This window comes from Calidris pugnax, unplaced genomic scaffold (assembly GCF_001431845.1).
Source record: "Calidris pugnax isolate Ruff unplaced genomic scaffold, ASM143184v1 scaffold95, whole genome shotgun sequence".
Classification (NCBI taxonomy): domain Eukaryota; kingdom Metazoa; phylum Chordata; class Aves; order Charadriiformes; family Scolopacidae; genus Calidris; species Calidris pugnax.
In genome coordinates this window covers 6,912,929-6,940,259 of record NW_015090885.1, presented here as the reverse complement: position 1 = coordinate 6,940,259, position 27,331 = coordinate 6,912,929, and the positions used below count along the sequence as shown (strand labels likewise).

The 27,331-nt window shown below is 41.9% G+C and overlaps 1 protein-coding gene across 4 annotated transcripts in view; it reads right to left on the bottom strand.

Moving 5' to 3' along the window:
* Positions 1-221: 221 nt before the first annotated feature.
* Positions 222-27,331, bottom strand: part of MPZL1 (myelin protein zero-like 1) — a 44,132-nt gene continuing 17,022 nt past the window's right edge. Inside the window, exons 2-7 of one of the 4 annotated variants that reach the window (XR_001412625.1) lie at positions 21,721-21,881; positions 18,255-18,468; positions 13,563-13,695; positions 11,922-12,653; positions 9,987-10,092; positions 3,481-3,515 (exon numbers count right to left, since the gene is read on the bottom strand). Coding sequence is in view for 3 of the 4 variants with exons in the window: in XM_014947335.1 (XP_014802821.1) it covers positions 3,414-3,515; positions 9,987-10,092; positions 13,563-13,695; positions 18,255-18,468; positions 21,721-21,881 (716 nt within the window). In the remaining variant the exon portion in view is untranslated. Of the gene's footprint in view, positions 3,516-8,066; positions 8,292-9,986; positions 10,093-11,921; positions 12,654-13,562; positions 13,696-18,254; positions 18,469-21,720; positions 21,882-27,331 lie in introns of those variants that run through there. The other 3 variants (XM_014947335.1, XM_014947336.1, XM_014947338.1) reach the window with 3 other exon arrangements.

Sequence of the window (27,331 nt, the reverse complement as noted above, 5' to 3'; positions counted from 1 at the left end):
CTCAGCATTTAAAAAAAAATACTTCCAAGTTCATTCTGCCTTCACAAAGAGGATGCAAGCAGCCTTGCAATGAGCCTCCTCAGCAGTATAGGCAATATGAACATACCTGTAGCTAAACAAAAGCAATGGAAGGAGAGGTTTCCAAAAGTTAGTTAGCACCGACCACATCAGTGTGTTTCCTAACGTTAGCAATATTTAGATCAGCAGATCAGTATGTCTCCTAAAGTTAGCACCAGATCAGTGTGTTTCCTAAAGTCAGCAACAAACAGATCAATGTGTTTTTTAAAGTTAGCACCAGATCAGTGTGTTTCTTAAAGTCAGCACCAGACCAGGATTGCACTCAGATTCTCCAGTATGTTCCAGCAGGAAAAGAAACAAACATTAGTAGCAGACTTCAGAGCCAAGGACAGCCCCATCTTCTCATAGCAGCAAGTTTTTGATTGCTACATTCATCACATTTCTCCCTCTAAATGTCTGGGGAGAAAGATGGTAATGCACACGGATGAACATAGGCAGATCAAAATCAAGTTTCTCCATCAACCATGTCAAAAGCGTTTGTTTCTTACTAAGCATAAAACAAATGTTGGGAATTAACAGCCTGGTAGATAAGGAAAGCAGCACCAGCAGGGTTCATCCTGGTCTTAATGAGGCTTCTAACAAAGGCAAGTATTGTCAGGAAACCAGGCAAGTTTGATCCTGGTGAAAGAATGTAGTGTTGGCATACCCAACTTTGTTGGGAGAAAAAAGCTACTGTACGGAAAATAGTTATTAAAGTTGCACTATCATAATTTAAGGACTATCTAATGTGGTTCTGAAAGGGTCCACCATAGGACTAAAACTATATTTTATTTACTTGATGTTACAGTGGAACGTAGGCTTAAGTTGCAAATATCAAGCTAAGAGTGTTGCAAGCTCACTGGAGGACAGGATGAGAATTCAAATGAAGTTTTCAACTGACAAACCAAAGATGACATCTGAAAAAGCTGTAACATAATTTCAGTAGAGACAAACTTGCAGACAATACAAAACTAGGAGAAATTGCTGGAACACCAGATGGTTCTGCTGCCAGTCAGAGGCACCTGGGCAGGCTGGAGAATTGGACTAAGAGGTATTTCATAAAGTTCAAGAAGGAGTAGTGCAAAGTCCTGCACCTAGGGAGGAACAACCCCATGCACCAGTACATGCTGAGGGCTGCCTGGCTGGAAAGCAGCTTCGCAGAAAAGGTCCTGTGTGGATCCATGTTGAACGTGAGCCAACAGCGTGCCCTTGATGCAAAGAAGGTAAATGATATCCTGGGCTGCATTAGGCAACGCACTGCCAGCATGTCAAAGGAGGCGATCCTTCCCCATTATTCAGCACTGGTGAGGGCACACCTGGAGTACTGAGTCCAGTTCTGGATTCTCCAGTACAAGAGAGATAAGGATTTACTGGATCAAGTCCAGTGCAGGGCTGCAAAGTTGATAACAGAACCGGGGCACCTTTCATATGAGGAAAGGCTGAGAGAGCCGGAACTGTTACGCCTGAAGAAGAAAAGGCTTGGGGGGATCTTGTCAATGTGTGTAAATACCCAATGGGAGGGAATGAAGAGCACTACTCTTCTCAGTATTGCTCACTGGCAGGACAAGAGGCAATGGACAGGAATTTGAAAAAAGGAAATTCCACCTGAACAGAAGGAAGCACTTTTTTGTACATAGACATTGTAGAGTTTCCACCCGTGGAGGTACTCAAAACCCAACTGAGCACAGTGCTGGGCAACCTGCTCCAGCTGCCCCTGCTCGATGAGTGAGGGTTGGGACTACTTGATCTCCCAAGGTCCCTTCCAACCTCAACCATTCTGTGACTAATTCTGTGAAATCTTTCTCTGGAGATATTCAAAACCTACCTGGGTGCATTCCTGTCCAGTCTGCTCTAAGTGAACCTGCTGTGGCAGGGGGGTTGGACTAGGTGATCTCCAAAGTCCCTTCCAACCCCTACCATTCTGTGATTCCGTGACATAGACTGAACCCTTAGGAAATGTGTAAGAATCAGAGAGAAGGGGTTATGGCAGACCAGACTGAGAATTACTTGCTGCAACAAAAAAGCCAACACCACATTGGGATGTACAAAACAGAAATCCTTCTACTATATGCTACTTTGAGAAGGCCTCTGCTGGAATGACACTTCTAGTTTTGAGTACCACATTTCAGGATACAAATGGGCCAGCTAAAGAAAGATCCTCTTCAGCAGAAGAGAGCAATTAGAGATCCTTAACAACGTACGAGGAGTTTAATCTAGAAACAAGAAGCTGGGAAATCATATTCAAGTGGCAGACTTGCAGAGAGGAAGGAAATAAATCGCCTTCTACATCTTCTGTGCAAATAGGGGTTACACAAAAAAACACACATCAAAAAAACCAAAGAGTGAGGCCCTAGATTTCCTCCAGGGGTCATTCAGCCTCCACTACAGGCTTTTAAGAACAGAACAAGCATCTCTAAGGAAGTGACAGTGGTATAATGGAGCCATGGGAGAGAAGTGAGGGAGTACTACAGCTTCCAGATCCCTTGGAGCCCTTTTCCATGCTTATGTGAAATGACAGAGCTTTGAGGAAGAAACATTTCATTGAAAGGTTCAGCAGAGTCTGAGGCAACCACCTACAGCTATAGATTCCTTTAACTTACTAGCTCTTAAGTTTTCACAGGTAAACTACCATTTCACAAAATTCATTAATTCAACGCTACCTCTGTATCTTAAAGGACTGAGCTCGAATAGATGGGCCCAATACAGAAGTAAACAGTTCTGTGGCCTGTATGACACAGGTCAGGTAGGCCTAAACATTTCCTTCACTTACACTGCTAAGACATACATTTCTGATAGCTAGAAGTCACAATTTGGCCTTACAAGACCAAGTGAGAATCTCTAGTTTATATGAGAAGGCAGCTTGTACTGAGAATCTAACCAAGGAAAGATGAATACCCTGTACGCATAAAGAACTCTGTGAATATAAAGAAGATATCTTGTCTATATTCACTTCAACAAAAGAAATTAGGACCTATAAGCAAAAAAAAAAAAAAAATCTCCAGGTCAGCCTAGAATCTTCAGGCATCTTCCAGTTTCTCCATTAATAATCAAGATAAAAATATTTTTAAAATGTGATGTGAGTTTTCACTTTCTCTCTCGTCACATAAGATACTAAAAAGAATATTGGCAATTTATAAGCAAATTCTTACCGCATTTCAACATGCAACATTGGTCTCACTTCTGTACGATTAAATAGACTATTTACACACAATACATATATATCTTTCCCTCTGTATGCACATGCATTGGTCCTAGCCTAGGCATCAAAGGCCACATGTGAGTTCTCTGGGTCAAATCTTGTTCAAGCAGTTCCAGTCTGAATGTGTGTTTTCCTTTGGATAGCTTAAGATCTCATCTCAGTTCTTCCGAATATCAGCATAGACCACAGACTCTGACTTGTTAATCTTGTCGCTGTGCTGTCCTCCGGAATGGTCTAACTGCGCATAAATGACTGGGCCCTGGGAACAGAACAAAAAAACAAAAGCACAATCAGTATTTCTCAGAACAGGCCATATTGCCCCTTGCTTCCGCAGGGGCTGCAGCAAGACCAAAGCTAAAGCAAGACCACAGAGCTTTTATGACTGCTAACAGCACTTTGAAGCAGGTGGAATGAAGCCTCACCTACAAATGAGCTCTAGTCTGCCACCTTTTTCCCGTCAGGAGCATGCCAAACAGCACCATTTCCTCCTCTAAATACTGCTACAGCTGCTTGCTTCTCACAAAAAGCAAAACCTAGCATTTTTTTTTGTTCTGAAAAGCACTAAATTTTACATGCTATGCAGCAAAGACGCATGGCTTAGTGAGGTGCATGCCAGATTTAATGTTTTTCAAGAGGAACTGTACTACAGATTTACCAGCAGACAGCAGAGTATGCATCCCGACACTGCCACTCAAATCCTGTAAATCCCAGCACAGCTGTACTAACTCGGATAATGAGGGAGGGAACAAACCTGCAGCCACGTTATGACACTGGTCACTGCCCAGGCAAGTTGACGGGATCAAGACTTGCACAGCAGCGAGCCAGAACACACCAAAATGGTGCAGCAACGCAGAATTCTTACCTGACTTCCAAGCCAACCCAGGCTGTGAGGGCCTCCACAGACACAAGCACGGCCACACGCCTTCCTTCTATTTGCTGGGGTGCAGTGGAGGACACGACAGCACCGTCTTTCAGCAGAGCATGCAAACACGCCAGCCTCCCTAAAACACCATGTCCTCCAAAAACACAGCCCACAGGAAAGCGAACTGCAGCTATTCGAGGTGGGCTGAGGACAGGACTGCAGCCTGTAAAAAGCAGGTACCCAACAAGACAGGTGGGACCTTTATGGAAAGGTCTGACCTGCAGCTCCTATTCTGCACACCCAAACTGACATAAGCACAGAGCAGAAGGCTGCAACCACCTACCAGGTGACCTCGGCAGAGACATCATACACCACACACACCTCTTGTGCAGGAGGGAAAGGGACTGTCCTATTTGAGGGTGGGGGAAATCATAAGGAGAGATCTTTTAGTTTGGCTGCAGCTTTTTTAGCAGTTTTTGCTTCAAAATAATTTCATTTATTTAACTCTGCTTCCGTTTCCCTTATGTCCCAGGAAGAAGTCGCCTTCACAGGCATTTTTTGCATCTCCTTCTCCCCAGTACTTTTGGTATCCTGTCAAATTAGAAAACATCTCTATGGAACTGACCCAGAAATCCTTCCATCCATCCTCCAAAGCAATTAGGGGCCAGAGATGAAAAGACACCTTCTGTACAGAAAATTGAGTCTTTGAAGGACTATATAGGTACACTTCTGCACAGCTGTTTTCCCCACAACACAATAGCAAAGCATGCATCTGCTAAATACCTCATTCTCTTTCAGAGGTAGTTTAAACCCAAAGTTTCTAGCTACCAGGTAAAGCCCTTCCCAAGTGATAAAGAAAAAGAGGAAGGAGATGGACAGAAGGATGAAAGCTTGTGAGCAGATATAAAATGCTGAATATAAATAACAGACTGAGGAAATGCTCAAAAAAGAGATACTGATGTCTCAGAAAATTCTAGACTTAAAGTCTCATTAGAGCCACTTTTTGTTGTGGTTTTTTTTTACACTGTTGGCTCTCATGTTGTTCTGGTCTCCAACATTATATATACTCCACTTGGAGTACTGCATCCAGCTCTAGAGTCCTCAGCACAGGAAGGACATGGACCTGTTGGAACGGGTCCAGCAGAGGGCCACAAAGATGATCAGGGGGATGGAGCACCTCTCCTATGAGGACAGGCTGAGAGCTGGGGTTGTTCAGCCTGGAGAAGAGAAGGCTCCAGGGAGACCTTATTGCAGCCTTCCAGTACCTGAAGGAGGCCTGCAGGAGAGATGGGGAGGGACTCTTTGTCAGGGAGTGTAGTGATAGCACAAGGGGTAACAGTTTTACACTGAAAGAGGGGAGATTTAGATTAGATACTAGAAAGAAATTATTTACTGTGAGGGTGGTGAGACACTGGAACAGGTTGCCCAGGGAAGTTGTGGATGCCCCATCCCTGGAGGTGTTCAAGGCCAGGCTGGATGGGGCTTTGAGCAACCTGCTCTAGTGGGAGGTGTCCCTGCCCATGGCAGGGGGGTTGGAACTCAATGATCTTTAAGGTTCTTTCCAACTCAAACCATTTGAGTACGATTATATCAGTATTACATTAGTAATTCCAACTGGAGTGCAGTGCCTATACAAACTTCAATGCAAAGTGACCTTTGTTTATTTGTAAGCAATTTTGGAATTCTCATTTGCCTGGAACCATAGGTCCAGGGTGTGATAAATTCAGCTTAAGAGCACCTCCTATCAGACTAAAAAAATATTTTAAAAAATCTACCAGGGAACTAAGTATTCACTATGACAGTTCAAGTTTTGTTCAAGTAATTCTGATGGGCCAATTATCACTATTCTAATTTTATGCCAGGTTAAATATAGTTATTCTGCTGCAACCAGCATGTTAGGAGGTGGTGGAGAGACTGGCTGGTGTGATCACCTGATCCAAACCGAGCTACCATTGTGTGGATGTGTTCACTGTCATCTAAATAAGTGGTAGATTAGCTAACACAGAGAAAAGGAGGATCTATTATAATGATTCATCTATTTGATTTGCTGCCAACTGATTTTCTAGCTGATTATAATCAGCAGCAGGGCCATTTTTCCAGTATTTGATACCTCCAGTGATCTGAATCTTTGTAAAGATTCTTCTTCCACAAGTTAAAATCTTTTTAAAAATCTAAATTCAGAACTTTAACCTAATCCCAAATAAACTCATCCTGACTCTTCAGAACCAGAAGACTGACCAGCACTGCCATATAAAACCCAGCATTTCCCTAAGCCTTGCAATTTTTCCATTCAGAACCAAAGGGTAAAGAGTGGCAGGCACACCAATACCACGCTCAAAGCTTGTTCACAGAGTCATGAATTGCAAGTTACAGCAAAGAAATAGGAATTGCAAAGTTAGACCACCTAATAGGTCTAATAGATTTTTTTAGATTCTGAAAGATGTTGCTACCATAGATTCCAGCTCCAGCAAATTTAAGTCAAGATTCCCAGCTCCATGAACTGTTCCTTCCCAGGATCCTGGGGTCCAGTTAAGGCCTGGAACAAACCCTGAACTGAGACTGTTCAAGCATGTCTTAAACCAGAAGGAGCAAAGCCAGAAATCTGAGCTTAAATTAATGTAGCTTTAGCCCTTCCCACTTCTACGTTGACAGCCCTACCTGCTTAGGAGCTCTATACCATATTGCTTTGTACATCAGAAATGCACTTCTATGGAAGTTATGCTTTAAGATGAGTGGTCCTTCAGCCTGCCTAGAAATGAATACTTGGCTGCTTGCAAAGCACAAAGATAAATGATAGCCAGCCTGGAGTTAGCACTTCTCGGGACAATACACATCTGCCTTCCAGTTTGCTTGCTGCAACCCAGATTACTAGCTAAACACAGACATACATCTGGGAAACACACAGAGTTCTTGCCTTCACTGGAAATGCTTTTCTCACTCATCCAAAGAACAGTCATGGAAGAATACAAGTCACTACAGAATGATGGCATGGAGAAGAAACACCACATACAAATTTGACAGGACAGAACATACCTGCTGGGAAGAAAGACACAGTGAAAACAAGTGGAGTTGATTGAACCAACTGAACATGCGCAGAATCAGATGTGTACTTTCAGCACTATGGGGGACTCCAGAAAGCAAGGTCCACACTTTGATGAACTTGCACCCAAAACACAAAGGAAGTGCAGGGTCAAGTGCACTTTCAGCTGAGAAGCAACATGGACATACTTCATCACTGATTCTTAAACTGACGCATAAATAACAAAATGAAAAAAACTTCACTTAATAAATTTAATTTTAACACCATTCTTGGAGAGTGAACACCTCTATTACTGTTTCTAACTTGCAGAGGCAGGGGTTGTGTATTTGTATTCACAGTTTTTCTTCACCAGCGAAGCATGAAACATTCAGCCACCTCCTACACATCCTACCAACTCAAAGGCAGTAAAGGCCTGTGGGCTTCTTTATAGTTTACCCGCAGCACTGACTCTCTGAACCACTGGCCTGTAATTTCCAGGCAAGCCAAGACACAAAAGTGTGCCTGAATCAGCAAGCAGCCTGCAACAGCTTCTGGGAACTACCAGGAACCTGAATACAAGCATTCCACCTACACAACAGCTCAAAAGCTTGAATACTACAACTGATTGCTTGATTACCAAGAAACATCAGGTTTTACTTATACGTGATCCTAGTTTTCAAATATGTTATTTTGCATGCTGATAGCACCCTTTAAAAAAAAACCAAAAACACACCAAAAAACAACAAAACAATGTCTAGAAGTTAAAAATATAAGTGTAATCAATTGAAATTTAGTTTCCTCACTGATTTAAACCATCTGTTCAAAACCTGATCTGCCTTGATTTTATTTTTGATCTTTTTTAAGAAAAGTAAATTTGTTTACTTTCTGTTCTGTAAAGATGAGACAAATGCTTAACAGAAGGTAGAGGAACCACTTACTGCTACAAACGTTTGCCAAGGAATGAAAATCCAGGCAAAGGTCTCCTTGTCTAACAACGGAGATTAAAAATCTAAACTAAAACTAAACAAAACTAAAACCACTTCCCATGTTTTTCCTTTGAGGTCAGCAGTGTTTACACTTTGTGTTTTCCTTTAGGAACTTACCTGCGGGAAGACCCTGGAGGACTCTGTCAAGGAATAAGCAGACTGGAGTGACTACAGAGGGCAAAAGCACACCAGTTCTGAGTTAGATTTACTCTAACATGTTCCTTCCTGTACACTGTCCCCCAGAACACTGGGGACACAGAAGGCTGAGGACACAGTAAGTTTTCACACCAAAACGTTACAGAGAAAAGGAAAGTATTTCTGCTTTCAAGATGTAAGCACATAACAGCAAAACTGTTCTCTCATGCAGCCCTCAAGGCACTTGCATGTACTGCTTCATACCATGACAGTAATTAGATAAAGCATCTTTGTCTTTCGACATAGGGGAGCTGACTCCAACAGCTACTGCAACATATGTCCCACACCTAAGCTTTTTTCTTTTTTTTCGGGGGGGTGGGAGGAGGAGAAAGGGAGGTGGGAATCTCCTGCCTCTTTCACCCATTCTAGGAGCCCCTACCATGAACTAGAAAAGATGAGCTTTATCTAGGCCTTACAGGCAGCCTGATGCTACTGGAGACCCATTCAGTCAAAAACCAAACTATTTTTAAATCTTATAGCTGCAGCACGTTGCCTTTATGTTCAGAGAATAACTGTTCTCTGAAGCCAGTAGGTAGCTTTGTGGGCCTACGTGCTAAAACTCTGGAAATACTGCATCTGCCAAGAATAAGATGCATTTCAAAACCAGACTGGAACTTTAACTTTATCTAGCTCATTGGCAGCACTGTATTTTTTTTTCTGTAGCGTTAACACCTTAACGCATATCTCCATTATTTTGTTGGGAGAAATTAAGAAATCGGGTATTAACTTTGATTTAGAAACCCATCGGTTCACACACTACTCTGCAGCCACTTGCTACAAGGTGGCCAATTAAGAAAAAGTCCATTTTGGACTTGGGCTCACTCAGGATACCTCCATGGGAAAATTGTTGGGAATACACAAATCAAGACGTAAGACACAGCTTACAAATAAGGAAATCATGTTCACTCTTAACAGGTAATCATATACTGCACAGAATCCCCGTCTGACTCATGCCCTCTCCCTTCTAATTTTCCACGGGATGTTAAGCCCGGATAAGAGTCACCCTTTTCCTTCAAATTCAGCAGAACTTTGCCAACAGCAGCAAGCATAAGACAAAGCGTGGCAATTTGAAGGCCACAAAAGCTGGGTGGCTCAGCAGAGGAGAGCTCTCAGCAGCAAGAACCATCTTCAAACTGATCATCACTACTCGGTGTTTGCACTGCGCTGGCTCATTTCCTTGTGAAGGAAGAACATGCCACAGGGCATCCACCTTCACAGTGATGAGAGAGTAAGTAAAATTCCTCCCCATTACAACCCCAGAACAGATTAGGCAGGTTTATGGGGTGACTACACATCTAGTAAATGATGTTGTCTCTACATTAAACTGCCCACTCCTTGCCAGGCTCTCACTCTCGCTTGCGTATGTTAACGCACAAGATCAGAACCATCTTTTTTTTTATACATTAGTACAAAAAGGGCAAAAAATTCCACCTCACATAATACCAAGATGCTATTCTTCCAATTGCACTAAGTCTGCTAACGGAAGAGTTCGCCAGTCCCTCTTCCTGCCCACCCCTTGCTCAGAGCAGACACTTTTACACCCCAGCCCCCATCACCTTGACAGACAGCACCCAATTCCTGTGTCCCACCCTGCCTTTATCTTTTCCATACCATCTCCCACACGCTCTAGGAGGATCCTGCTTTGGGAAGCAGCAGGAAGCAGTTTACCTGGTGCGATCTGGCGGGCACGGTGTTTACCAGACCCTCTGTGTCGGAGGGCGACTTCTGTGGAGCCTGCTTAACCGGTGACATCAAGCTCTCAGAGGTACTGCAGCTGACGAGGTGGCAGAGCAGAGTTTGCACGACAATGTTCAAGAGGCACACACAAAAAAAAAAAAAAAAAAAAAAAAAAAAAAAAAAAAGAGGGAAGGAATCAAAATTATTCCTAAATGGGTTTAATATTTTTCCTAGAACTTTTTTTTTTTTTTTTTTTTTTTTTTTTTTTTTCTGAAATTTAAAAAGGAAAAAAAAAAAAAAAAAAAAAAAAAAGAACAAAAACAAAAAACGAGTGATGGCAAGATGAATATGGCAGTTTATGCCAAAGTAAAAATGAACATAATGGATTCTGAAATAAACACATATAATTCTCCATCTCTCCCCAGACGTTTCTCTACCCTTCCTCCCAGAGTCTCACTGGTAAGCAACATGAAGGAACAGCTATTAACATAGCACAGCAGCTCCTCCAAACCCCATTCCCTAGATGTTACCATTCAACCCCACCTGTCTAAAGCCATATGTGTGTTCTCCACTGAGGCTTCAGATTCAGTTAACAGTGGTAAACAGCAATTATCTTCTAACTGTAAGCTAAATAGTTCCAGTCACTGAGGTAAATGTTATACCAGTGCCACAGTTAAAGCAAGCACTTTCAAGAGCCACCAACTCTCCATATCAGCACAGTACTTCCTATCAAACTCCACATTAGTTCACTGTCTTTTGGCTAGGCTACAACTCCAAAATAATTCTGCCCACTCACAACAGACACTAGTCTGGAACAATTGCTTTAAGAGTCACACATGACAGGTAAGCTATGTGCCCTGATATAGCTACTCAAATATCTACTCAGGCAAATTTTGTTTTTCAAACAACTGTCTCATGGTGAGAACCAACACCCCTAAAAGAAGGTTGCCAGTTTTCACTGTTTGCTTTTCTCCAGCTGCTTAAAGCAGGACTGAAAAGAAAACAAGCAGACAGAGAAATTAATACCACAGAGCTAAGTATATGAGTAAATGCCCTTACACTTAACATCAGTAGCTTCTGGGTAATGCAGTAATGGTCTCTAAATGCTAGGTCTACCTCTTCATACCCAAGCACCCAGGAAAGAAAACTAACCACCTCCTCAACAGCAGATACAGGAGTTCCCTTTGCTACCACAACCCTCTAACCACTGGGCATTCTTTCCCCACCATTTTTGAGACAGACAGTGTACAAAGCAATACAGAATACAAGCAAACGAGGACAGTGACATTAAGCAGACCACCTCCTCACAGGGAAATAATTTTTTATCCTGTGGTAAGCCTAACCATAGAAGACTTAGCTCCTCACACATACAGCAGTAAGAAAATAAAAATACTGTCCCCAGCCATCATGGCAAGGGGCTTCTACTGTCTCAAACAGAGACAAAGCAGCCCTTCTGTTACCAAAATGATGTAATCATGAATTGTTTAATTTATTCACAAAATTATTCAGAACTACACTATCTAAAAGTCATAATGCAGCCTTAAGCAACTAACGCACTTAGATCACTGCAAGTTTTCAAACACACAAACTGTCTGAGCCAATGGAACACTTATAGGGAATTTACTACTTATTTTGACACAGAAAGGGCTCTGAATTTCCTGTGCTTTAGTCAATGCACTGGCAAGTTCACTGTTGGAAGAGATGGAGGGACACCACTGGGCAGAAGCAGCAATCCCACCCCAGTTAGACATGAGACAATGAAACCCAAGCACCCACTGAAATGCATCATCCCTTTGCCAACAGATTCCAGCACAAATTACAGTGAAGTTATGTTAGTAGAGAGCTAGCTGGTTAGTCAGCAAAGGAAGAGGAAATGTGTACACATACACACAAGTATTAACAGCAATCACCAATTTGATTAGTTACCATGGTGTCTAGTGGGACTGGAAGAGAAGACCCAGCCCTGTTACATTCCCAATCTGGCGTCTATATCAGGATCTCTGTAAGGAGAGGAACGTAAGCAGGATCCGATCCCAGCACACCAAGGCAGAAAGAAAAAAACAAAACAAAACAAAACAAAATACCAAAGTCAGAGCATGAATGGAGACCGTGGCCATGCAAGGGTTCCAGATGCCGCGCAGTGCCCCAGCCCACCTCAGTTCAAGGCAGAATGGTTATCTAAGAGCAAGTGCATCTCACCACCACCACCACCACACACTGGGTTAGCATCATGTAGAAGATAGTCCGTAAGCTTGGAGGAGGTCACAGCACACTTGATTTCTCTTTACATGTCATGCAGAGCTGGCATGGTCAGCGAAAGCAGTATTTAAACTTCAGAGATTACTTTCCCGAGAGAGTAGTTAAATCTACTACAAGAAATTACAATGCATGAACTACTGCTCCAGGCTCTGCACCAGCATGTGTCCTTCAGCAGGAATACACTGTAGAGCAGGTAACTGGGAAGCAAGGCAAGTGGACCACCTCACGCGCACTGCTGGTGCAGGACACTGCAGGCTTCTTTTCAGTTCTTAGGGGAAGGGCACATGCAGAAAGGGAAAACCAGGCTTTCCACACAATTTTCAGCACACACAGCCACCTTTGCTATATTTAGCCTTACCATTGGGCAACAGCCAACTCACTTTCTCTAAGCTCTCCAAACTGGGAAAAGGACAGGGCCAAGTTTAATTTAGAAATCCCCACAAGTTTATTTTTGGAGTTATTCTCTTTTATCCCACAGGCAACCCAAAGAACCTGTAGGAAGCAGGAACATTTGTCGGGAAAAGAACAAAAGAAAGTTATAGGTTTGGGGTTTATTTCTAAGACTACATATGTAATTTTTGTTCTTTCTTATAGAAGCAAGTTACCAGCTAATTAGAGAGGAGACAAGAGGAAGGGCTTCCCGCACCAGCACCAAGCTCCATCACCACAGGACTCAAATCTGCCTTTGTTAGTTCTTGTTGCTTTTTCCTATGTCCACTCAAAGATCTGTGCTTCACTTCGGAGTTATCCTCCTAACACTAAAAACCTTGCAGGGTTGGTAACAGTTAACAAAAAGCAGACAGTGTAGGAGAATGGATGCAGAGTGGATACTCCTTCTTTACTTTGAAGTGTGGTGATGAATGGGGTTTTGGCAAGTATACTCCAGGCTCAGAAGCCAGACACTGGTAACTGAAAAATCCAGTCTTAATCTCAACACTGAGCATTCCTTAAAAGTGCATGTGTGGCACTTTTCTTTGGGGATGGGGGATGGCAGGGGGAGGCAGAGCAGGAGGAAAGGGAAGGGGAACAGACCAGAGTGAGGGGATCTTGAATTAAACGTTCAAAGGGCATATACACTTGTGGCTGGGGACCAACTCCAACATATAGTGATTTTTGGGTGCAACTCATGGTCAATAGGTCTTTTCAAGCATAGTACAAAGATAATCATTATAGGCAGATGACCAGTGTTCCACATGGACATACTCTATCTCTAGCCATGGTTGCCCAGACTCGGCTGAAACAAGCCCTCCCCTCTGATCCTGCTGCTGTTCCTCACATCATCCACAGGTGAGGAGGGAGATCTCTTACCCAGAGTATCGTTTTTTAGAGTTGTTCTTTCTGATGACAAGACACACGACAATAGAGATGAGCGGTGAGAGACCTGTAACCGTACCGATGACTATCCCTGCCACCATGGCAATAGGGAACGCAGGCAGGCTGTCTGGGGAGAGAAGGGAGAAAACATTCAACTCTTCTGCATTCCCTGATTAACAGAAGTTCAAGCCACAAATACTCTTGACCTTGGATTTGTTTAGAGCAGAAGGCACTAACGTAATACCCAGGAATTATAACATGCAGCCTAAGTGGTAGTGAGAGCAGGCAGCCAGCAAAATAACATATAAATGGAGCACACACCAAGAGTGTTCTTAATGTCACTGTCCTTTAGAAGAGAGTTTATTTTGAACCAAGAATTTTTATATGTCAGGGAACACAAGTGACAATGAGGACAACCCTCTCTTATTTTGTATCTGGCAATTCCCAGCAAGGTCAACAGGAAAAGGCAGGCACACTTGAAAGCAGATCTGAACGTAGCGCATTGCTAACCGACTAAGAGCACTGAAGGCTGGGTGTTCTCTGGGTAGCATGCAGCAGACAGCCCAGTTACTACCCATGATGACTCTTAAGATTGTTTATATATGATTCCGGTGTCTCATAATACATCTCTATACATTTCTGTAGAGCCATTCTTGCCTGTCTTAAGTCAGGATCATTGCACAATATTAGAAATACACTTACAGGAACACAGTATTGCTTTACTCACATTTTCCCCAATATAATTTTGGGAGAGGGTAGGCCAAGAAAGAGCAGCCAGAAATAAAAGCCAATCAGAGAATGAGAACAAATCACAAGATTAAGAACACGCAGACTACCATTATAGTTTTTCCCAGGAAGAAACAAAATCCCTCCCCCTGCATCATGCTTAATGCAAGGAACGTCTCAGACCAGAAGGTTTCTCACAAGACTATATGCTACACTAGCTACTTGCACTAAATACCAGTGATTCAGTGCAAGGTCCAACAGGTAAAACATCTTACATAGAAAAATCTTTCTCAGACACCTGCATTGTTGAGGTTGGAAGGGATGTCTTGAGATTGCCTAGACCAACCCCACCGCTCAAGCAGGGTCAACTAGCACAGTTTGCTCAATACCCTGTCTGGTTTTGACTATCACCAAGGATAGAAGACTCCATAATCAATTTGGACAACATATTCCAGTGTTAAACCACAGCAAAAAAAAAGTGGTTTCTAACGTTCAGACAGAATTTCCCATGTTTTGACTTATACCCAATGTCTCTTGTCCTGTCACTAGCACCACTGAAGAGCCTGGCTCAGTCTTCTTTAGATCCTGTCAGTGTATATAAACACTTGCTGAGAGGATCCCCCTGAGCCTTTCTTCTCTTTTGCAGACTAGACAACCCCAGCTTTCTCAGCTTCTCCTTGTATGAAAGGTGGTTCAGTCTCTTAATCATCTTAGTTTCCCTTCTTAGCCACACTTTGCTGGAACTCATTCCAGCGAGGACTACAGGCCGTGCTTATACAAAGCAATCCCAGAAAGCTTGCAGTCTGTAGACCAAACCCATTTCAACATACTTATGTAGAAGGGAGCAGCACAACATAGCACCCTGAAGCAGGGGCATCATACTAAGAAAACAGGGCTTACATTTAGTAATGTTTGTTTTGAGTTCAGCAACTATCAGGGGAAGGGTTACCTGATCTCTAGCCATTTCACTTAGCATACCATCATTTGGCCAACTATTACATCAGCAGCTTTCCTAGCTCTCCAGTGTTAGATGGCAATTCATAACAACATGGCAATTCAGAGCCTTAGTAAGAAATTAAAGATGAAGACATCCCTTTTTTCCAGAACCTCTTGGTAGCCCAGATATCCATCTACTATTAACAGAGTCCTACAAACGGTAATACTTTTCAGGTACAGAAGACTAAGACTGTGTTTGACCCCCATGCAAAGATAAACAAATTTATTTTGAGACAGATAAGAAGTAGGAGTTCCTGAGTTTCTGTGCTTTTTCACCTTTCCAAGAAACCCCACATACACACTTTTTCAGAGCAAGAAAGTGAGCAGCAACCCAAAACTATAGTGCAGAGTGTCTGTTGCAAGCGTGATATTAAAACTTTGGCTCTAATCTGATGGTTTTCTAATCTGATAGATTTCTTTGAATCAGGAGGGGCTTTTTGGTTGGTTGAATTTGAGCAAAGGACAGCAGTTATGTTTTGTTGACAGAGGTTTTTAAGACCACATAAAAAATGCAACTGTTTGCATGTGAAACAGAGTCTGGCTTTATTGTCTCTCAGAACATAGTTCAACAGACTATAGAAAAGCTCACACAGTTTTACGACCACATAGTTCACTTGAAGAATGCTTCCCCCTAGTTTTTCTTATATTTTGCAGCATTCCACTGTTACGTTAATTCCTCATAACTACTTGCAGAGCAGCCAATGACTTCATTGTAACAGACAGTCCCAGCTACACAACCAAACACCAGCCCTGAAAACTAACTTTTAGGTTAACAACTTAACACAAGCCAAAAATCCAGCCTTTCAAAGAATACTTTTCACTAAATATCACTGTAATTAAAAGCAACTTCCATTTTTGCTCGAAGTGTGTTAGTATCAGTTTTATCAAATATTGAAGGTACTTGATAAAACTAAAGTTTTCCATTGCTGCTAATGTTTTCATATGACAATTCTAATTTTTTCCACGATGAGAATTCAGATCAAAGATGGACTACCTCCCGGTAACACAAGCTGCCTTGAACACAGTGTTAAGTAGCTTCCTATTACAAATAGTGGCAGCCTAACGTAAGGACTTGGAGTTCCCTACAAATTTCTGTCATTTGGGATTTGAAAAGTAGCCCTTTCCAGATTTAGATGCACTAGCGAAAGAACAGTCTTGTTTCTCATTCCTGTTAGTAGGATTCTTCCAATGTAGTTGATGGAGCTGTTGGAGCACTATGTAGATACTGCAGTGAAAATCAGCTGAGTTAGCTTGGCTTGGCAATTTTAAACAGTTAAGCCACCCCAGAACTTATTAAATTTTTAATTCAAAATGTAAGGCTAACCAAGCATCTATGAGATCATTTAAATGTGTAAAGTATGTATGTGGCTTTGAAGAGTTTACAACACCAGACATATGATTCAGAACAATTAAATGAATACGTAGTAAAATATATATATATAAATATGCACAAGAGTCAACATGTATTTATTTCAATTGAAAAAATGTCTCCAGCTCAGTTCAGGATGAGTTACAACCTATTACAGGAGCAGTACTTCTCAGTAAAGTCAGAATGCAAGATAGCATTACAGCTAGAGCTTGAAAACCTGTTTTCAAGGTCTTCCTAAGAATTTGAAGAAAATTGTTGCAGCATTTTTCTGATGATGAGAAGTATATTGCCAAATACAGGGTTCCCTTCAGAAAGAGTGAGATTCTCTTGTCCAGATGCTCCACCTATGGGGAAGCCGGCATGCAAGTCTGTTAAAAAATATCAGCTGAATTAGTGTACTGAAGTCAGTCTTGATTTGCTTAACCTGCGTTAAAATCTGAAGAGGCTTTGCTCAGACAGCCTGACTTTGCCAAACCAGCAGTTGCTTTACTGCTTCTTCATAGAGACTATCAACACATTGTAAGAAAATAAACTGACCCTATTTTATATAGACTTCAAACTTCCCAGAAACAGGAAGTTCTAAGTCATGGCGGCACCTCCGGAGGTCCCATCCAATTCAAACTGCTCTGTGAAGAGAAGGGTCAGACATAGACCTTGGCTACAAAAGTACAAGGAATGACCTCGTGAGCAGGGGTACACACCTGTTATAGCAGCAGTATCATTCTAACTGGAGCTTGCACACAGGTATCTTCCCTAACGTATTAAAATCTAATGGAATAGCTGTATTGGCACTGACATTTATGAATTCAACATTTATTCTTGTCATTATTAAATTATAAATTTGGAAATCTGATCACCGAAAGAACCATTTCATTTTAGGAACAGTCCCACTTTGGCTGACCTCCAACTTAGCTAGAACAACCAAATGTTTCGAATGGCCAAGGGAAATGAAGAGCCAAATTGATATACAGAATGTAAGTGCTCTTGAACTGTGGTTATTGTTGCCAAATGCTAATCAGAAGCTTTAAATGACTGCAAGTAGCCAGCCCTTGCAGTTTATAAGGGTCACCATAGATACTGTAAGAACATCTGAGTAAAAGAGCCTGAACACACATCCAAAATAAACACCTTCGCATCGAAGAGAGCAGCGTTTTGCTGTCTGTCAGTACATGCTTGGGCCAGTTATTCGTTTTGTTTTCCAGTATATATACTGGTTGGGTCCCAGAAAGAAGGGTCTGCCACTTTCTCTCCTTGCTCCCCAGATTTCAAAAGTCATCCTAACTCTTCACATACCATAATACAAAAAAAATCATAACACTTTGAAATAAGATGGGTTTTCATCAAGGTTTCCATCAGCTTTTGCTAATACTTGTTAAAAGCACAGGAATCAGTGGGTAGAGAGGAAAAGGGTATGACATTTAGTGTTTTAAACAGCTGACAGATTATAAATTCAATTATTAGGACCTGGAAGAAGACAATTAAAAAGACAGTTATTCACTCCAGGCTACTCCCCCACCCCCAAGAAAAGTGATATAGACACAGAAGGGGGAGGAGGGGGTGGAACAGAAAGAAAATAAATCATATAGGGTGAATACCTTTCTCCACAACTCTAACTCGGATTTCTCCTGGTTTGACAACAATGTCAGGTGGGTTCTTGACATCACAAATGTAAGTGCCGTTGTCCCGGAACTGCATGTTTGATATACTGATAGAAGCATCTTTCTTGTTCAGATCTCCAGCCCAAGTGATCCTGTCTTTAAATGGTATGTCCTTTCCAGGGTATGGCTTTCCATTAAAGTAATAGAAAAACTGTAGTCAAGGAAAAGAGGATATAAGAACAATCCAGTTAGAGAATACAGAGCTACCACACTTCTCTCACTATTACAGCATTCTTCCAGAATCCACTGTATTATACACAGCTAGTATTTGAGATGTTTTTCCTCCTGCCTCATGGCTTTAGTCTGGCTTGTTGCTTCTTGATCACGTAACCATGCTATGGCTTATACCTCAATCATACTATCGTGACAGACTTCAAGTTTCAGTTCTCTGTGGGTCTTTTGTTTTGGTTGGATTGTTTAGGGTTTTTTCCCCTGTTTTTGGGAACATGGAGTTTTGCAGACAAGGAGGTGGGTAAAAGAGAAAAAGGCTGGTAACCTGGGAATAATCAAAGGATAGAACAGTTCTGGATCACAGCCATCTCTCTTTCAGTCACAGGAAGCCTTCTGCATCCTAGTAGGAAAAGGATACCAAGTTTCCTATCTCATGTTTTGCTATGTGTTACTTATAACTACAGCACAGCTGAGAACACACAGTACCCTCCTTCCCTTCACCCCCCAAAAAATCCCAAGAGCAATTTAGAGTGTACCTAGCTGTTTTCCAGAAACCTTCACAGTGACTAAATATAATTGTTTCCAAGTTTTTAGGTGACTAAATTGCACATTGGCCCTGCACTCCCTAGACATGACCAAAAATCCTTGAAAAATGAAACTATTTCATACAGTCTGAGGTGGAACTGCATATTTTCTCACTATACCTCACCAAAATTGAAATTTACAGCAGAAGTGCATAGACCTCAACAGGACAACTCTGCTTTCAAATATATAGGATGTTTGAACACTGGTCATTAACCCTAAGACAGGGATCAAAGCTGTATTGCAGAGGCACGTTCATTCTTAATTTCACATTCTGAAGGAGGGAGAAACAGCGTTAACTCAACCAAGAATCAACTCAAACTCTCTTTAGTTCAGTCTGCAGAGCAAGGTTAAAGAAATTTAAGACAATATTCCAGCTTCCTCTTTCTACATCCTTTTTTTATGAAGCAGTCTCTGTGCCACAGAACAGACTGGCTACAAGCTATTCAAGTCATCTCCCATCTCTTCTCCTGTTCCTACCCTTGATCTGAGGCTTGCCATTCCAACATCAGACCCACACTCTGAATATCTGATCATTTGGCAGCACAAACCTGACCCAAATCAGGTATGTGCACATGACCATCTGTTGTGCTGCAGTCAATCTGACACTTAATTGTTGTCTACAGGCTAGTATAAATCCAACAACCCATCTCATCTGATAGGGAGTCTGCTAGCACACAGTCATCTGTCAACATTTCAGAGGAAATCTGCATCAGTCTGCAGCATTTCCAGCTGGATTATAACCTTTAGCACAGAGGCACTGCATTACCACACCCCTGTGCACAGGGGGAGTCATCCAACTGGAAGTCTAGAAGGCAAGAGGCAGATCCCTTAGCTCTCTAGGTGTCCTCACCTGGGGCAGGAGAAATCACAAAGTAAAATACATCCTGAAACACAAGCCAAGTGACTCAAGTCACTCCATGCCTATGATTAAGTGATTTAACATGAGATTTCTTTTGAAACCTAAAGCTGATGGGTTTAGAGTGGTTTAAGCCGATTGTTAAACTTTGCTGTCATCAGATGTTTCATTCATGCAGAGATGTCTTTATAACTGGGCATGTGGAGGGGGAAGGGGACAAGCAGGGGAAGTTTTCAGTCAAGTCACCCTCACCACCTAGCCAAAAAATTGCCAGGGGTTAGGACCATCTTCTCCAAGAGAAGCATGGACTTACCTCAGACATAAGCTGAAGATAAGACTCATTTTTCAAATTAATGCCCACCCAGCCATGTAATTGACTTGACTTGGGTTCATAAAAAAATCTTCCCTCTACACATTCCTCAGCTCCTCAAAAGAAAGAGGGAACATCAGATCATGCTGGGTCACTTCTGCTCAAAGATGATTTGTTTTTTCCTCAGTTGTCCTGATAACTACATCCAGGTAGAATGTCTGAATTGACTTCACTTCCAAAAAAAATGTTACGTCTTGAAGTTGTATTTCTACAATAAGGAGTGTGGACAGTGATGCAGAAAGGGAATGGCAAAACAGGATGTATGGTAGATTTTTCTATGGAGAGAGGAAAACATACAAACAGATGGCTTCTTTTCACCCATCCTGTTCAACATTGACAGGAAATATGCCCTACTTCCTTAAGCTTTTGCCCAGCAGTTGCTTTGGCTTCCCAAAGAGAAGAGCTCCTGTTTCAAAACTAAATATTTATTCACTGAGAGTTCAGAAGCTGATTCTTTAGAGCTCTATATATTGAGCAAGATGCTCATATACTGTTTTGAATCATCTCTATTCTGAGCATTGAAGGGCTTCTAGAGTTTAAACAACCTCATGTCTGCAGCAGAGGGAAGGAGACAAACATCAACAAGCTGAGCAACCTGTTGTCCCCGCACCTTCCCTGTTGCCCCAGAGTCCCTTGTTCTGCCTCCTCCAAATTCTGGCTCAGGGCAAAGAATAGGAGATAAGCAGAAATGTCACAGAGCTCAGAGTCCAATGCACACATCTTATGTGACAGAGGAAGACAGCTAACAACCTACTGAGGCCACTTACTTGAAGGTTCATACCCAGAGGATCTGAGCAAACTAGGGCTCAACATACAGGAAACGTGTGATGGCAATTATTATTAGCCTAAGTTGCTTGCTAGACTGATTTTTTTACTTGTCAAATAACTCATTATGAATATGTAACTACTTACTGATTTGAGCAATTGAATTCTGTTCTGAAAACAGGGAGACTGGTCTTATTTTAAGCCCTTTCAAACAGAGGCTAAACAGTACACAAGCAGAAAATAAGCAACATGCACAACACACAATGTAACACTGTAATATGGAAATTTAAATTCTGTGACCACTATCATTCAGTGCACAGCTCTGCAGCTCATTTCAAGTGCACAAGAATATAGAACTTAGAAGATTTCTAGATGCACATCTACTTCAGAAATACTGCTACCACACCAACAGCCCTCTCTTCCAAGTACTAGTATATTTTACAGCTGCTGCATGCTCCAGCCTTTGCAGAGATCTAGCATATAGCAATACTTTTAAAAAACTCTAAAAGTTCCCCTAAAATCACAGTGATGGAGACAAGAGATATGGAAGGAAGCCCCAATCCATATCTGCTTGCTCCTCAGAACCAAGCAGAAGACTTCTGCACAGTTATCACAGCCTCCCCTCCCAGGTTGGTTCCCCTACAGCCATTCCTTACTGAGATACGAGTTGCGGCTCCCTCTGGTTGAAAACTCCAAGAAACAGATGCTGCGCTGCTGATCACTTCCACGGATGTAAATGTGCATGGAAGCTTTGCGTCTGTCCCATTCTCCACAAACATCTCCTCCGGTGTGTTGACTTCTACTGCTGATACTTTGACTGCATAGGAAAGGTAAAGAGAAGAAAGAAGGAGAAGAAGCGGCATCAGTGCTGTTTGGAGAATCGGGAAGTTGAAGTGGTAACTGTTCGTATCACATTGCTTGTAAGTGGAAAAGACGAGACATCAATAACTCCTACATCAAGTGCACAGACATCGTGTTATAACTGCAATAAAACCACATACAAACCAGGCCAGTTCACTTCTCTTTCCTTGTATTATCTGTTACAGGATGTTTTCCATCCACAGATGTTTCCTCTACAACAGTTTGTGGAAGTCAATTCTATGGTGCAAATGATGAGTTTAAAACTCTTTCCTACTTGCTGCCAGCAGACACTGTAATAAATAAGCTCCATCAGAGGAACTAACATCTTGGATCCAGCTATTATTCAGTTTCCTCTACGGCTCACATCTTGTTTCCTATCTCCAGTTTTTTCAGCTGCAGGTGGAACAAAAGCTCACCTCCAGAAAGCTTTCTGGCTTCCAGCTAAGCCAGAATTCTCTTCTCTGGCATGTTTCAAGGCCTTCATGTGCAAGACCTCATAAATAATCACTCAGATATAGTTCAGAAGCATGAGAGTAGTATAATTTTTTTGTACCACAAGGCTTACGCATGGTGAAAACAAGAAGCAGACCACAACCACCCCCCAAATTTAAAGTAATCAAGGTTAATACTGTGCTTGTGCCAGTGGTTTTCCTACAGAGTAAGTGAAATTCAGCATGATTTGGAAAACCCGTTGAACATATTCTTTATCTGGCACCTTTTAAACTGCAAAGGTACTATCCTTATCTAGATTTAAGCAAAGATACATCTGTGCATTCATTCAAGTTTATGTCAAGAAAAAACATGTGATCTTGTGACATCACAAAATAATGTCTTCTGGTGTTTGTGTGATGCCCACGTAAAAGCAAAAATCCTGTAAAATCACTGTGGGTAGGTACACGTGACAGGCACCTGGAAACTCAAATGAAAGTTTTGATTTTTACTAAACCATGGTTTTCAGCATAGAGATGGGACTAGTAATTTGCTTCTGATGAAGCAGAATCTCTGATTCACATGGATCTCTGTCTCTGGGCTACAATATCTTAAATTCAGGAGTTTTCCTCCCTTATTAGAAGAAGAAAGCAAGCCTTCCTGCATCTTAGTTGATTTATTTCTCAGCTTTGAATAAAATAGCTCTTAAAGTAGGCAAACTGAAGAGAACTATTCCAGTAATTTAAAAAAAACCCAACAGAACAACACAACAAAAAACTGCCACCTATGGTCAGTCCTTAAATCATAGGGTTTATGCTTTTAGTCAGTGAGAGGTAGCAACTCAGCAGCCTTCAGTTCAGTTAGACAGCAAAGTTCTTTCAAGTGATATGACCATCCTAAGGCGTAGATTTGCCATAAACCAGCTTACTTGATTTGAGCTTAAAATTAAGCTAAGCCCATGCTCCATAGAGAATTTTAGAAACCATCTTTTACATATGTGGAGCCTTGTTCCCCAAGAAAACAAAGCCCACATGAGCTGTGCCACTTCCCATCTTCTTCTCTTGCCCCAAGACCACCGAGTCTATTGGGCAACTCCAGATGACCACTGTGGCATGGGCCAGCAGGTACTGGCAGCTGGCCCCACAATGCAGGCTGCCTGTGGGCTCTGGAGCTGTACTGCAGTCAACTAAATGGCTGAACAACAGAGGAGATGAAAACACCCTGGCCACCTGGATGCACCCAACTACCACTATGTGCATGGCTTTGTAGGAACTGCTGTCTCTCACCCAACCAGCATGGCAAGCCAGCGGAAGGCAGAGCACATGCCCAGGGGACAAGGAATGAGCATGCAAGCACTGCAGGGATGGAAGAATTGAGCATACCAGTTTAATTACAATAACCAAAACCAGACGAAACCACCACTCATTCACTTTGCCGTTGAGAGTCCAGGCTGTTCACTTCTCAAACTCACTACCTCCTCAGTCCCATTAGGTTATCCCTGATCCCTCAGACTCTCCTGTCATCATTTTTCTCATTTCAAAAGAGTGAAAGAGAAATAGCACCCTAAAAAGAGAGGCATTTTCATCAAGAGGTTGTATCCTTTCTCTTGTACGCACTCTGACTACAGGCCAAAAAATATTATTCCGTAAAACAATTACCAAATATTTATTTGGAATACACAAAGGCTTCTGGCAATTCAATGAAATTAACTCAGAGCTGCTGTGCTTTATGTATTTTTTCCAGTTAATAGAACAGAAAAGAAAAAAAAATAATCCATTGTTTTGAGTCCAAGCCACAGAACAAGCCTCCTTTTCAACCATAAAACAAGCAAGATGCCCTCAGCATTTGTGTAGGAGGAAAAGAGTCTGCACAGACATTGTCTGCTTGTACATGGTACGGAGAACTCCTTGCCACACACAGACACAGCACAGATCTGCTTAATCTAAAGAAGTCACTGTTCTAAGTCACTAGCAACTTGTGACAGAACCATAGTGAAGCAAAAGGAAAAAAAAAAATCTCCAACTTCTCTCTCCAGTCTAGGAAGGCAGGAACTATGTAATATTGTGCAGATATTTCCAGCAAGTCTAATTTTCATACGTGCTATTGTTGTCTTAATTTCACATTTTTCGTTGCTCCTCCCACCAGCACAAAAAGAGTTCCTCATTTTATTTGTTCTTTCAGTGCGCACTGCTTAAAAAAAAAAAATTCCTGTCTCTGTTGTATTACAGTATGAGACATAAGCTCCTCAAATCTTAATATGGTTGTTCTGAAGTGGTAGAGAGGACATTACATTTTACATTTGTTCACCCTTAGCCCTATGCTCCCATACTTTCACTGATACTGTGGCAGTTCCTACTACCTTGAACTCTCTGCCCTCCTCTGCCATATTAAAATCCACATGAATCACCTCCAACTTTATCTCTTTCCCTTGTCTTTTGACATTTGCCAGGATTACATCCTTCTTCCAGCTCCTCAATCTATTTAAACACTTCAGTTGGAGAAAGTTGAATTTTGAGTCACATTTACCAGTCACATTTACCTGCTGCTCCATTCCTCAAGCTTCCTCAGCCTGAGTTCCTCTCAAGAGGAAAAAATTTATCACTGCATGAGAGATAAGAGAGCTTTAACAAGGGAAGATCTGCAAGGTACGTAGGGCAAAGACAAAACATTTGCTCTTCTCCCATAGATCCTCCTTGATCCCATCACGCTGTCCAACTGCCGGTAGCCCCAATATTTCTCTCTGAATCTCTTTTCTAGCCTTCACTTGCTTGCTTTAATTCTTCTTTTCAGCAGAAAGATGCTTCTATTTTTCCCACCTACCACCAAAATCATTGGAAAAAATACACCTGTGCCTTTTCAGCCATTTCTTTTTCATCTCTTAAGTGTTGTTGTAGCACTTTTACTCCAATTACATCAACTCTCACCAGCTAAATTTTCAGCCCCCATATTCAATGAAAAGACTCCATCCCCATCTTCCTTTTCAGACAATCTTCCTATTCTTGAAATAGGATAGGACACTCATACTCTTACTAACTTACTACTCTTACTTACTAATCTTTTCGTATTGTTCCCATCATGGAAATTCCTTCTCAGGACTCTCCTGCATCAGTGCTCTCTCTATTCACAGGTCTCTCTTTTCTCTGTATCTTGTCTCAGGGATCTCACCTGCAAAACAAGTTCAGTTCCCATCACTGCACCGACTACTCAGATCTATGTCTCTGCTCAGGATCTGTCTCCTTATGTTGAAAGAACAGGCTCAGTCTGACATTTTTGTCAGGCCTAAGTTGTCAGCTCACACTAAATGGGACTAAGACAGTGCTCATTTCTTCCCCCAGAGCCCTGCACAACTGCATTTATCATCATGGACTGGCCACATATTTCTCCAATTCATAACCTGTACAGCATTTTTGACTCTGAACTCTTCTGAGGTCAAGGCATAGTACTTCAGGGTTTCTATCCACCCACTCAGCTGACACTGGTCTAAAAACTCTATTTGGTATCTTGGTCTTCATCACTGTGATGTTCTCTTTGCTCTGGACAGTCAGTAGCAGACCAGTAAGTATGACAGTTCCCAGTAATCAAACTTCTTCAAGGGTGATGTTAAGAACAGGAAGATACCATATGTGCACAATCACTGCTTTCTCCCATGAATTGACTATAGAAGATGTAGTACTCAACATATGCATGCCCAGACCAAGCATTATTCGTTATACAGCATTGCCACCTAATCTTTATTGACTTAATACTGTTTTAACTTACTTGCTGTGAATGAACAAGACCTCCCTAACTTTGAAGGTGTAGCTCTCCAGTAGCTTAAGCAGATCTGAAGATGCAGGGCTTTTTGATTTCTTCATAATAACACAAGAATGACTGCCAGGTTAGACAAAACTAACGGAAAAGTTACATGTTTTCAGGCTGTTCAGCCCTGGCCCAGCTCACAACCCCCAGGCAAGGCCCCACCATTGATAACTCTTAAAGTGGCAACAACGTACTGCTCTGAAATCACCCTTGTGAAAGAAGTCTTCATAGTTACCAGCAGCAAAGTATAGGATGATAGGGTCATTCAGAGTCGGCAGCAGGCAAGGATTCATAACCACTAGTTAGCTAACCAAGCTGTGGTTAACTATTTAGTTTTCAGTGAGATTAAGAGCAGTCAAACTAATGTTTTTCACCAGAGTAAGATGAAAGACTGCAGCATTATTGCACTGGTAAGTGAATTTAACTGCTACCTTTGAAATAGGGTACACCTTGATCAAAAAACTCGTAGAGGAGATGGCAGTTGCTGTCTACAGCACACCGATAGGAATCCTCTTCACAAGTGTCCTCTCCGGGGCATCTTTGGCCAGGTCAGCTGAAATTCAGCAAGTCACATCTGCTGGCAACTTAATCTGTACAGGAGATGCAGCCTATGTGAGTGGCTATTTTACAGGTCAGAGCCCGGATTCTCCCCCTTGTCTGCTACCACTGACTGCTGGCACTCAAAGCCATAACCTTGATTAAACATAGTAATATATAAATTATGGTCCACTCCCCAGAAAGAAATTACAAGGTCATGAGCTGACATAACAAGGTTACACGGCATCACAGAATTCACCAATGCATGCCACAGTCATTTAAACGACACCAAGCATCCAAGCAGTCATCCCTGTTTCAGTATTAACAGACTATTGCCCCCAAACTATGTTATAGTATCGACCTCATCAGAATTTTAAATTCACATTGCAGTACCTTCTAAACAGTCCCTCACACTTGGGAGGATCTGCTCAAAACCTGCAGACTTACTTCACTTCCTCTGAACTCTTTCAAGTGTTTCCAAAACTTTCAGTAACAGCATCTATATAAATCCAACAGTACCTAAGCTGCCAGTGCTTGGAGATCAATGCCTGCTAAAGCTGAAGTGCTTTTTCCTACTTTTATTTGTATCCCCTGGTTGCTTACCCTTGTTTCATACTGGAAAAAAAAAAAAAAAAAAGGTAT